Source organism: Gymnodraco acuticeps, unplaced genomic scaffold (genome assembly GCF_902827175.1).
Source record: "Gymnodraco acuticeps unplaced genomic scaffold, fGymAcu1.1, whole genome shotgun sequence".
Taxonomy (NCBI): domain Eukaryota; kingdom Metazoa; phylum Chordata; class Actinopteri; order Perciformes; family Bathydraconidae; genus Gymnodraco; species Gymnodraco acuticeps.
In genome coordinates, this window is record NW_022990165.1 from 146,233 (window position 1) to 159,934 (window position 13,702).

The following is a 13,702-nucleotide window of genomic DNA, read 5'->3' on the forward strand; positions in this document are numbered from 1 at the left end:
CTAAATCAGTTTTCTCTGTGAGCGAGGTTAACAGCTACTTTCATTTAAATCCAGACAGAATTCAGAGTGTTACGGCAAATTAGGCAGAGCTTCAAGAGCAGGCGGGTTCCAATATAACTGTCAACATGGCCCTGGTGTAAATGCTGGACTTTGAGAGCATTTACATTGGGATTAAAACAATTTAAAGTTAGTAGATAGACATGTTGTAGAAATATCCATCCATTCTGATTTATACATCATTTTATTTTTGAGTGAACATACTGTCTCTTTTATGTGTTTGAGCTCCTCCTTACTTAACTTGTTTTTATATTGGGCTTTTTTATTACACTTTCATCCAGGATTCTTCTCACATACTTTCAAAACTAATTTCCTGTTTTAAGGCGTGACTGAAAACAAAAGTGGATAGCTGATAACCTACAGTGTATAATGTAATGCAACACAAATATAGCTGTAGCAAACCTTGAATAAAATGTGATTTGTGTGGGGAAGTCAGACACCGAAATAAATCCAATTTGTATAATGCTGAGCGGACATTTAAAGTTATGGATAGTTGGTAAGTTGATGAGGAGGAACAGGGTTCGTGTGTCACAGGAGGACGTGAATAGTATTAGCAATCAATTTAGCACTAGCATAATAACAGAGATGTGAGAGTCGTATTATTCGGCTGAATCTTGCTATAATTACAAAGTGAAGCCCACAGGATTTGTGTTTATCTTCATTATGTCAGTAGCTGAATTGTTCATGTTTACATTATTTCTTTATTGTGATAGAAAGCAGAGGTTGAGCTGAGCAGGTTACAATGTCGATGGATTTGCAATTGTGTATGATTTGTATTTTTGCATCCCTGACCTCCATTTCAACTTGTTGAAGAAATTGCTTATTTGCATTCTATCGATTTTTGTCTCATCACCTACAAGAGTTTAATGTTTTCGGTTTGTCTGATTTTTAGCAGGATTACGAAAAAACTGGAGGCCCAACTTTTATGAAACGTGGTGTAAGGAAGAGCCTTCGACGAATCACAGGGCAGAAACAAAATGTTTGTTTCCCTTTCGTTAACATTGTGATATACTGTAGGCCTTCCGGGCTGCCCTCATTTTGCTGAATTAATCTGAAAAATGTGCTTCTCGACTTCTCGAAAGTCAAAACAACTTAGAAACAGCAATCAATGTTTAGCACTAATACAATACAACATATATATTCCATGTTGTTCGCACACTGCGCGCCGGAAAATAGACTTCCTAATTCGGGAAATAGTACCATCCGTGAAGCATGAGAATCCAGACCTGTCTTTCCCAAAGATCTTATCTGTAAAAAACTCATAACATGTCACAAGTTCCGTTTTAAACATGCATCCAATTCCTGTGTATCTGAAGCAGTGAATGACTCCTCTTCCCTCTGCCACACTCATCCCATTCACACACAGACATAATGTCCCAACCCATATGTGCTTATATGATACACAAAGCAAAAAGAAGCCAAATTGGATTTTCAGTGAGAGCTTTGTTAAGATGCTGCCAGGATCATACCCACATGGTGCACAGGCCTTTGCCAGATCAACAACTGTGTTGATCTAAGCAACACATCACTAATTACACTGTGAACTACTGGGGCTGGAGCACAAAAATAAAAAGACCATAAAGCAACAATGAGAGCAGATATAAAATGTCTCGGCTGTCTTTGGAGCCTCATTAAGATGTGTGACAGGTGGAGAGGTTAGCCATCCAGCCGCCCACACAGGCGCATAAACACACCATAAACACAGTTTGTGCTTCTCAACCAGTGGAGCAGACTGCGATGACGCTGGTGAGCTGATGAAGACGACACTCGGGGGAATGGGCGTAAATCAAGCCAAATACAGGGCCCCTGACGGTCTGCCCCCTCACTCTCCTGGCCAATAAAGCCATCTGATCATCCTTTTAGAGACTCTGCCATCATGGAGCCTGCCCTCGCCCTGGCCCCGGGATTTACAAGCTCATCAAATCCAGATCGGGAATCCTTTGTCGCAATAAAGCGGGACAGATTGCTGGGGCTGGTTTTGAAATGCACACTGAGTAAAAGCATTCATATATTACCGGAGCCAGGACAACTGGTGATAGCTGGGTTGGTTGGGATGTTCAGCAGAGCAGAGAAAGAGAGAAAGTCCTATTACTGGCTATCTTTGGAATCTGAAAAGTATTGGGACTGCATGTCTAATTAAAGGCCATTACCTGAACTGCAGTGTTGGCAATTTCAAAGTTCTTATAGGGTTCATTCTTATCTGGATAACATTAGAAATCTGCTTTTCACAAAGTAAACTTGCCCCTATGGTAATTGTTTTATTTATAAGTTATTATTATAAAAAAGACATGGTCATGATGTATCTGCCCTGCTCTCATACTTGCTCCTAACTGCATAAATATCATCTTGAAAGAAATGACGTGTGTACGATGGGATAAAGGGTGGATTTACTCGTGGAATTTTACTCGCCCCAGGAAGGCATTATTGTTGAGCCTTGTAACACTAAAACAATCCTTCACCTTGATGTCACCTATAGGGAGTTGGGGGTGGAGGCATGACATAATTCCTCCATGAAGTGACAGATAGGCCGGTCTGCAGCGTGGACACACTCGACTGCAGCCCGCTGAGTTTCCACATCCTCTGGGGATATTGAGCTGCTTTTCCAGTGACATGCTCGATGCACGCGGTGGGCAGAGGGGGGGGGGGGGGGGGGTCGAATCCAGAGCATGGGACACAAATTAGCGAGGCTGCAACGTGCTCTGACCACAGCCTGTCATAGGGAGACATTGGGCCCAGGCACGGGCCAGCAGTCATTATCATAAATCAATAAAGTCCAAGCACACTCACCAGTAACACTAGCCCCACTATACAAAGAGTATTTTAATCATAACGCCTGGTGTTATGTCACTTTAAAATCTTAGCGCTGGGCTAATACTCTCAATAATGTTAAACGAATGTGCTTAAAATGGTCTTGAACAATCAACAGCAATGAGAAGGCACAGTATTGAACGGGACATTGGATGACTCGACGCTCTCGACGCCCATCCATCAATTAGAGGAGACTGGACAAAATAGATTGGAGGAAAATGTGCGATCGTAAGCAGTACATGCTGGAAGTAACACTAAACAAACATGTTTGAATGGCACAATAACATCAACGGGGAAGTAAAGCATGAATACAGAATACTATCCCACCTATAAATCCGTAAAGTAAAAGAGCTACTGTAGTCATTGCAGAATCTGTATAGCTCTTGCGCATAGTATTATGTACATGCAATATAAGCTTCTAAATATCAGCATAGCTAGTTTATAGATTATTATTAGTGCTGCACAATACAGTCTATACATGATTCACTGTATTGAGTGTCCTGCTTTACCTAATGACTAAGAATAAGAATGACTAAGAAATGAGCTGAAACAGTCGATTCATTGATAAGGTGATAGACAGAAAATGAAGGGCTGAACATTTATACTCTGAGTTTTAGACAACAGTGCATTGTGTGTACACTTGAGGCATTTCGTACCTCGTAGAACATGTGCATTAAAAGAAAGAAAACCTTTTAAAATGTTGCAGGATACCATTCAAACCAGGGACCCAGTCTTTTAAACATTGCTGAAGAGCACTACCTGTGTTCAGTACCCCTATATGAACCCAACAAACTGTAACTATTTGAATAGCTAATCATGAAAAAAAGGTCCAGCTTCTTCATTTGTGAATACTTGCTGGATTTATTCATCCTCCGTGTTGTTTATTATTCATTCAGGTGTAAGGTTTTATCACCAACAAGCAGATTTATCGTTCGTTAAAAGAATCATACGTTTCCTCCCTTTAAATGACTAGAATTATGTTTTAGTTCATTTCCTAAGGTCTTTTTGGGCCAGAGAAGGCCTTTATAAGAGATTCTTAGAGTTGAAAAGTGGAGACAGAGGAGAGGACATTGCCTGATCGTTCGGCCGGGTATGGATTCGAACCGGCCTACTAGGAAGCAGTTACCGCTCTAACCACTGAGCCATCCCAATAATGATGTTTTCTTTTAAATATATTTTTTACATTTATTCATTTAATTATTTAAAAAAGATATATATTAGTTTCAACATCACATCACAAGTTTCTCTCAGAACAGAGGAAGCACATTTCCTCTGTTCAAATCCAGTGGCATAATTGTTACAAAGAAGTGAAGCCGCTCTCTGATCTGCGGCCGTGTTCTTACTGAAGTTCTTTGGAGGAGATGATAGCTTAAACTCTGCAGGTTCAGAGGGGGATCAGAGGATTACAGATCACGTTTCTGCTGAGGTGTAGCCGGAGACAGATCAGTCCTGGACCATTAAGCAGCAAAGAGCACTGCTGGCCTCGCATTAAGTATCCTGCTACTCACAAAAAGGCTGCAGATACCCACAGAATACACCCTTTGCACTTCAGTCAGACTCTACAAAAAACACACAACACAAAAAACAATAATGCTCTTTATCCTTTAAGACAAAACCCCACGTGGCCACGCTGTGAAAGGACACTCGCCATGTATATTAAACGCACCGCTACAGGGAGACTATGTAAAGCTTTGGAAAGCAATTAAGGTGGCGGCTCAGAATACGCGAGAGAGGGGGGGAGGGTTATCTTCTCGTCATCGTACCTACTTTGACAAGCGCCGACACTTCTCGTGATGTGGATGGCTGAGCTTGGATTTATGAAATATTCATTTGAACACAGAACGAAGGTGGGGGTGGCTTATGTATAATTTATAACATCTGTATTTATGTTGGATTGTGTGCCTTTTTTCAGCCATTCTTCCTGTTGATATGTTCTTTAAGGGGCAATGATTTAGAGAGCTTTAAGAGATTTGAACGTGGCTATAGCGCATCAGGAATAAACATGAAGAAGTGATTGAAGGAAGGAGAGAATGGCAGAATTAAATGGAGCTGTGAAGGACACTCATCCACTCATGCCCCCAGCTACTCCACCCCTTCTCAAAGGAGGAGAGGTTATGGTAATATAAACGGGTTGAATAGGACAGTGTTTTATTTTTAGACAAGCAGTGGACAGTGGCACTACAAGGGCAACTCCATGTGTCTTTATGGAAGGGAGTGCATTCTCAATCTGGTTTTGTTGTTGTTTGATGGGGCAAACTAAGTGGTATTATTATTAATCCATGAGGCAGACGGAGGGTCAAGAAGTGTGTCTGAGCTTCAGTCACAGGCTGACAGTCCTGGCACTGCAGGTCCCAAACTGGCATAAGGCTGTGTGGTGTGCCAGGTGCTGGTAAGGGGATTGCTTGGCGTAGCAACTCAGACATAGATATAGGAGTCAGTGTTACCGTAACACCACTATTTAATGTTGTGGGTCAGGGACCTAAAGGCAGTATTTAGCAAGTAGACAGAGTCACTGACACAGTTTTGAAGCCTCTTTTTGGAACCAGAAGCGACTATAGCGTGGAGTAAAGTATAACTGAGCCATAAACAAGAAATGTTTAGGCAACCACAATTGCCTTTCATGAGGTGTAATGCACTATGAAAAGGGAAACAGAAAACTAAAACAAGGCACCCACACTTGTCAAAACCATGGAAGCAACTTGTCAATCACAAGATCATAATTTACAAACATGGAAGAATACTTGGAACTAGCGATTGAGACCTTAAAATCCTTAGAAGAATGTAAACTGTGGAAATGATTCCACTGAGAAGTAGGGTCAATTGTTGGTAGACTTAACCCTTATGTTGTATTCGGGTCTCCCGTGACCCGTTTCAAGTTCAAATGATATAATAACATGCTCTAGTTTTTTTTAACGGAACAAGGCTTCATGATATCCTCCACAACAGCTATATAAACAATGAACAACTTATTTAGACAATTTTAGCCAAGTCTGAAGGTCTCTAAAAAAGTGTATCATTTGGTGTTTGGGTCTGGGAAGACCCTGCAGCATTGTCGGGGGTGACTCGGGATCAAATTTGGCACAATCAAGATTCACCTTTGACTTTAGACACCCCACCTCCTTCATCCACTGTAACAATCATTTAAAACTTTTTTTGAGGAGATTGTATAATATTATTCTATTATAGTCAGATAACGTAATGATTCACTGTCTTCACTATAGCAAATATAATGAGTGAATTCAATCACATGTTTTACTTAAATAGGTGGTGTGATGTGTTTTGGGGCCATAAAATAAAATTACAACAGGATTGTATGGTTATGAATGCATAATAAGTTAGTTATGATGTAGCTAAAACAATATTGGATGATAGTCATTATTTTTGAGTGTTTCGGACTGAGATAAATCATGGGTCAAAATGTACCCGCGAACACCATGAACGGTAACAGCTTTTGAACACAACAGAACAGTTAAACATTTGAATGTTTACATCAGGGGAGAAGCCCCCTGTTGGACATTTGCAAGAATGCAGGTCAGTGAGTGCATATACAGTATGGCATGTGTGAGAAGCTATACTTTGTGTTTGGCCTTAAACACGCTGCCTCCTGAGACCATGCTGCTGCTGTGATGTTTGTTTTGGTGGAAAAGCAGCAAATTCCTCTGGGCTTTCCCTTGGTTATTGATGCCTGCTCATTCTGGTAGATGCAAGATAGGATTCTCCTGAGGGAGAGGTGGGGGAACATGTCCGTGTGAAGAGCCCGCAACGGGTCACACAGATCAATACAAAGGTGGAGCAATCAATCTGCTGCAGGAGTTCATTTGGCTGGAAAACCCTTTCATGTCTGAGAGCTGGGAGATACTCCCTGAAAAAGGTAGACTTAGTGTGGAGGAATGTGCAAACATGATTCTAAAATAATAATGGTTTAAAAAAGTGTCAATCCTATGGGTCCTGGGGGTAGAATATAGTGCTCAGGAGCCGCAGCAGATGATGTATGCACAAGCGTTGATGTTTTTGAAAAAACTGCATGTCAGTCAGCCATTTTAAAGCTTCCAGGCGTGTTGCATTTCAAATGTGACAGGCAGGCACAGCGTACACTGTGTTTACAAACCACTCTCTCCATCTATTCAAAGTAACACAAGTCTGCGCTGCACGCCAGTACAACACATCTCAGAGCATGCACCATAATCACACCGAGACACTGACATTGTCACCTGAAGGTGTCGTCGTACCACTGATGCATGATGGGGTTACCAAATACTGAAGACAGAGACACACAAAGAGTGATAGATATTCATAGCAGAACAAGCATCCAGCGGGGGACTCGTATGAAAATGCACAGCACGTGGCCACACCCAAGCCAACACAATATTAGCTCAGAGGAAAAAGTACCATCATCTCAAAAATCATTCTTTGTATGATTCGTAAACATTTCCAGAAATCCCACCAAAATTAAAAAAGATCATGATTCCAAATCACCAAAGTTGAGAACCTAAACACCTTACTGGGACACTTGATGATTACACTTTTAAAAAAAAGCTATTTTTGGAGAGCAAAGACAAAAGGGAGGGGGCAGTATGCAAGCAGGCACAAAGGGGACTGTCAACAAATACATATTATATTTATATAATGTTGAAATATGAAAATGCAGATCATTTAAGATCTTCGTTGTTTATTCCGTGGCCTAAACACATTCTTTCAAATTCTTGCTGTTTTGCTGAACAGGATGTTGGTGCTTCTAAACCAAAAAGCAGTTTACAAATGGCTGGACAAGAAATCTGATTCGATATTCATAAATGCAAGTCTCGCGGAGCATGAGAAGAGAAGATGAAATGGTAAACATTAAGTTCTCCCTAAAAAAGGTTAAATGTGCTTATCTTAAGTCACGTTGGATAGAAGTCAGTAGCCATATTTACTGTAAGTGATGTCATGTAAACAAATATATACATTTCATCAGAATTAGTCAGTTGTTCTAATTAATACAATAAACACAGTCCTGCTGTACTTTAACCACACTGACAGTTACTAGTTTAAATGAAAATATGCTCAGGTTATCTAGTCCATTCATATTTACAATCCTTTCACAACAGGTGAAGTCTGAGTGCTTAACCTAATGGGCGTCAAACCAAGGACATCAACTGATTTGGGATGATGATGTTAGGATTACTCTGCAGCTTTTTAAATCACTTACAAAGAGCATTTTCTTATTTAAATTCAACTTATCCTACATAACAACTTTACAGGAGCTGCGTGGGAGAAAATCAGAAAGAAGGAGAGGCAGAGACATTCGCCATGAGAGATATAACATTCCACCGATAATAATACAGGATTATATCAGCTCCAAAAATACCTCAGCGCCTGTAAAACTTGTGTAAAGAGTTGAGTAGAGTTGTTCTAGTCTCCAAGGTTATTCATATGCATAGCCAGGGCTGGTGAATTTCAATGAGAGCTATAAAAAAGGATGTTGTTAATTTGGTTCCCTGGTTTAAATTGAAGGGAAAATCAGGGAGAGGATAACCATGTTTTAAAAAAAGGGAGACATTTAATGAATCAGAAGCTTCTTAATGCTTTTGATATATAAGTAGAAACACATTTCCTAAATTCTGCATTTCCCATGAGCTCAGAGCGATACTGCATCAGTCATTTGCAGTTTGAAGCTGTCATATCAGTATCGGGCTTCATAAGAGAATATGAGGTGGTCTCACCTTCTGGAGGAAGAGGACGATCCTCTGGACCATTTCCACACGCTGCTCCTCCAGGCTGAAGAGCGTACGTGGAGTGCGGATGAAGACCTTGGTTTTGCCGTAGGCCGCGTCGTGGTCGAATCCACACCCCTGCATGAGCTTCTTCACGGCCTCTTTGTCGGAGGGCAAGTCATGGTTTGGCCACGTAAACTCTGAGATCATCTTGTATCTGGAGGAGGGACACAGAGGTCGTGTCAGAAGTGTATCGCTCAACAAAAGAAAAAATAAATGGTTATTTCGATTGCGTAGATCCTTCTACACTCAATCATCTTGTTACCACTCTGCAAACAGTACACATATATAAATGTTCCCCAACCTCCAGACCTTGGGGATCCTGATTTTACTTGATGTTACCCTGAAGTTAACTTTTTCTTTTTTAATAGAATATCTCAACAAATATTAGTTAGATGACAATAACATTTGGTAATCACATTCATGTTCCCCTTATGATAAATTGTCAGAAAAGTGTTCATCCCTTCAATTATCATCCAGCACCATCCACAGATCAAATGTGTCTTTGGTATATGACCTGCAAAACTGATGATATTAACATCAGCATTAGCATTTAGCTACTTTGTGCTTAGTGCTAATTAGAAGATGTTAGCATGCTAACATCAGCATGTCAACATTGTATTTGTGCTAATGCTATCATTTACCTCACAGAGCAATAGTTGCACTAATAAACTTGTATTGCTTTTTACTCTGTTAATACAAAATAAAAACATACAAACACTGTCAGCGAGGAAGAAATGATACTGATACAGTACCATTTAAAATCTAGACACTGCGCAGATTCTTTGTAATTGAATATTTTGTGTTTGTCCTCTGTGTTTTATTTCCCCTCACATCATATTATATCTCAAGAAAGAAAGCTGAAGCTGTACAGATCTTCTTAATGGCTATGTGAGCGTGAAACTGTGGCTGGATGCCACAGCTGCTCCAAGACATGAACAAGGGGAGTAATTACTGTATAGTGTACCTACATGGGGTAAGAGTCAAATTACGCTCTTTTCACTGCTATAATTGGATGGAAATATGAGACTTCATATACCTTCTTTGAACGATCAGAGTTTGGATTGTAAGGTCCTGTGGAAGCATTTGGTCTAAATTCAATTATACACTGATGAATTATAAAATGCATTTTTCAAAACAGCACAAAGTTGCAATCAAAATCCCTTCTTTATTAGTATGCATTAAACAAAAGCAAGGTTTCTGTCATTTGTGTGAGTTGTTTTGACAGTAAACATCTCAAGAGGAAAACGTTTTATTTACGAATGTATTAGCTTGTTAGCATTTGATGCAAAAGACTCATTGCCTAATCCTGCATCCACAACCACCCTCACTACGAGGGCATAGGAACATGGAGAGAGTGATGAGTTTTGTCAAATGTAGTGAGTGGAGCTTTCCAGGTCTAATATAATAGACCTGGAAAGCTCCACTCACTACATTTTACAAAACTCGTGCATTGACATCAGAGTCACTGCCACTCATCCTCTGCAGGGAGACATGAGGTGACATTTTGTCTGTTCATTTATAGTCTCTAAAGCCTAACCCTGATCTGTTTGACATCTGTCCTCACTCTTTAACTTCTGCTTCCCTTTTATATTAGCCTCTATCGAGACAGAATGTCCTATGAAACATATTGTGTGCAAAACTACAGGTTCACAATTGAAGATATCAAGAGGGGGATTTATTTTCCAAATGTGAAGATTAGAGTCTAAACGAGACAACACGTGCAGCATGGAGTTTTGCATCCCGGGGCTGGGAAAGCTCCCAGAATATCAGTTTGGGATGAAGTGTATCAGATACTTTAATTAAAAGTACAATAACCACACTGTTACAGTACTCTAACACAAGAGCAATCCTCCATTAAATATTGTATTAGAATAACATTTCGAGGCACAAAATACATATATGAACCCGAAAAAGAGCATAAAAAGGACCCTTTGAATGAACAACCAATAAATGATTAGTTGGATGAAAAACTTCTTGAACATGAAAAGTATATTAAATAAGTACATTTCAAAGTAATTCAGTACAGATACCCGTTGAGCTAACTTGTATATACTCATATGGTGTCTGCCTGTTAAATGCTGTATTTCCTGTTTGTTCTAGTGCATTATCTAAAGCACCTTGAATTGCCTTTATTTATAAAAATGTGTTATATTATGAAATTATTTAACTTTTTTAAAGTTTTATAAATTCAAGTCTCATCTGTTAATATCAACTCATCTAATTGGTTATTAATCATTCTGTTTAATGTTATGTTTGCTGTTGTTTTTCTGGTATGTTTTAATGTCACGTCCAGTTCATCTTTCAAAAGGAAGGAACCCTGTTTATATTACGTGTTTCAGTGACAACATTTAAAATATTGGCCCTGATTTTTGTAACTCCTAAATATCAATATTGGCATTGACCTAAGAACTCCATTCTCAGCACTCGGCTTGCAACCAAATTAGTGCTAATTGCTATGCAAACAGACTTTTCATGTCAGGCGTCTTTCTGAATAAAACATGAGATGTTGACGCAAGTCATTGACTACTAGGGGTTTGCGACAACACATTAAATCAGGGTAATTTTTGCAGCACATTGAAAATATTTCACAGCAAAGTATTTTCCTAGTAATTAGAGTGCAGACAGCTTTTAATTCAAGGTCAGAGGACAGTCATATTATGCTTGTAGCAAGCTGACAAACTACTAAAAAGGTCTTTTTATGATGGCTGCTGGAGATTTAACTGATTAGCTGTGAGATTAGATTGGATGCGAGCTGATTGGAGTTACACAACACATGTTACACCCCACAGTTAGGAACTGTCAGATGGAATCCTTCACGGCGGCAGAGTGGACAGCTTCAGGGATTCAGCATGTCTGATCAGAGTGTGTGTGGTGAGGGAAGAGGTGTTACTCAGTCACGTCTTCTCCCCACATTTCAAACTTAGTCCCAGAGCACCCATTCAAACTTCAAATCACAACCCTAACATTATGAAATATGTGAATCATTTGTAGCTTTTCCTCAAAGGCCTGACAGCAAGGCAAGTCCTGGGTAAAAGTTTTACAAAACAAGGTAATCTTTCAAGGAAAATGTCAAACACTTTTTGAAATGAACTCCAAAATGTGAGGATTTGTCTTTTCTCTGTCATTTATGATAGTAATGTTAATCAATTTGGGTTTTGTACTGTCAGGTTGAATGCAGTAATCGAGGAATTTGAAGATGTCAGTATGGGCTCTGGTGATTTTAAATGGTCGTTTCTCAACGTTTTATTGACAAATTAATAAAAAAAAAAAAAGAATCAGCAGATCAACCGATGAATAAATGATTTGCAGTTGCAGCTTGTCAAGTTATAACAAAAATAAAAGCATGTTATATATCACAGAAACAAGGTTTATCACATGTCCAAGGTGCTAAGAGTGATTAATATGTGGCAGGTACCTCTGTAGGAAGCGAGGGTAGGTCTGTCTGTAGGCGAAGCCGGCACGCCGCACTCTGACGTTCTCCAGCAGCCCGAGGTACTCCACCTGGTGGCGGCAGCGCTCCTGCTCGAACAGGAGCGGCGACTTCACCTCGTTGGGCTTGATGCAGCGCACATAGTAGGGTTCCTAGAGTGGGAAATGGTGTTAATAACTAACTGAACATGTTTTATTTCTGATCCATCATTCAAGACTTTGTGCTGAAACTCTCAGGCATGCTATTTTAAAATGTGATTAATCATCCAGACTGCTCACCTTGCAGGCCAGGTTCTCCACCAACATGATCATGGAGTTTTTGAAGAGCGTTGCAGCAGTTAGTGGCCGTTTGGTGACCTCATTGATTCTCAGTTTGCCTTCAGGCCACATGCCCTTCAGTACTGGGTTAGAACTGTGAACATGAAAGGAAGAGTTGTATAAGTAGATATTAAAACACTTTAATGAGCATTGAGCAACAAAATAAAGAAATAATCAGTGTTTCTCTACTGATGTACGCTGCCACTAAGATTGTTTCTCTGATTATTATCAATGTGGTTAAAACCTATTAAGATTAAAATGTGTATCCTAAAGTCGGACAAAAATTGTGTTCTAAGTGACGAGTTTATGTCAGACAACAACATGCAAGAAGGAGATACATCGCCAAAAATGGAGACAAAATGTGAGTGTATTGTTAACGTAAAACTAGCACTGCAATAGTTCATTAATATAATATATTCCCTTGGTTTTAAAAATGTAGACTCTTAATACAGCACCAACCCAAATACTGTAGGTGTTCCCATTAGGCTATTAGCACCCACGTTAAAACATTTTTGGCTGCTATCCACATTGTCTCCTTAGGAGTAAAGAGTATCATAAAATGCACATTAGACAGGTCAGGTCAGTTACTAGACCTCACATTTATATTCAGCGGAGGAAAAACACCAGGGAGAGGAGCAGGATATAAGCCTGCTGAAAGGAGATTAGTTGTACTTGTGCTGCACTGTTCGTTCCAGAGCATAGTCATGTACAGTGCTGCCAGGAATACAGAGAATAAAGTGTGCAGAGGTGATTGAAGAGGCGTGTATTACTCTGTGTGTGTTTTTTGAGTGTGTCACCTGTTGTACAGCAGCCTCTTGAAATCCTGGAACAGAGTGTCTTTGTTCTTATCAATGAAGCCCACCACTGAGTACCTGTGGAGAGAGGGAGGCAGGTGAATAAATGTTCGCAAAAACACATGTCTTGCTTATTGTTCCGACAAGTAACAGCATTACTATTATGATTATTTTGACCTTATTCTATCTATAGATTATCTTTTTATTTACACTTGGCCACTTTTTAGGTACATTTTTCCAATCCTGCTACCAGAACAACCGTAAATGTTTATTTTGTCCGTACTGAGGTGATAGCATTACACATCTGCTGGAGATTTGACGGCTGCTCATTCATGCTGTGAATCTCCTGCAACACAACTAAAAGTGCTGCCTTATCATATTGAGATCTAGTGGCTATGGAGGCCATTGGAGTACCTTGAACTCAGTGGTGGAATCAGATTGAGATAAGATGTACCTGTGAGACGTTATTCACTGCGTGGTGCATTACGACTGTTGTAAAATGTCCATTAAAGGGGTGCACATGGCAAGCAACAAAACTCA

At 39.8% G+C, this 13,702-nt stretch overlaps 1 protein-coding gene across 1 annotated transcript in view; it reads right to left on the bottom strand.

Moving 5' to 3' along the window:
* The window catches only part of myo1d (myosin 1D), a 120,853-nt gene that overhangs the window by 51,526 nt on the left and 55,625 nt on the right, over positions 1-13,702 (bottom strand). Inside the window, exons 13-16 of the mRNA XM_034217540.1 lie at positions 13,166-13,240; positions 12,330-12,462; positions 12,037-12,203; positions 8,568-8,775 (exon numbers count right to left, since the gene is read on the bottom strand). Coding sequence (XP_034073431.1) covers positions 8,568-8,775; positions 12,037-12,203; positions 12,330-12,462; positions 13,166-13,240 — 583 coding nt within the window. The remainder of the gene's footprint in view (positions 1-8,567; positions 8,776-12,036; positions 12,204-12,329; positions 12,463-13,165; positions 13,241-13,702) is intronic.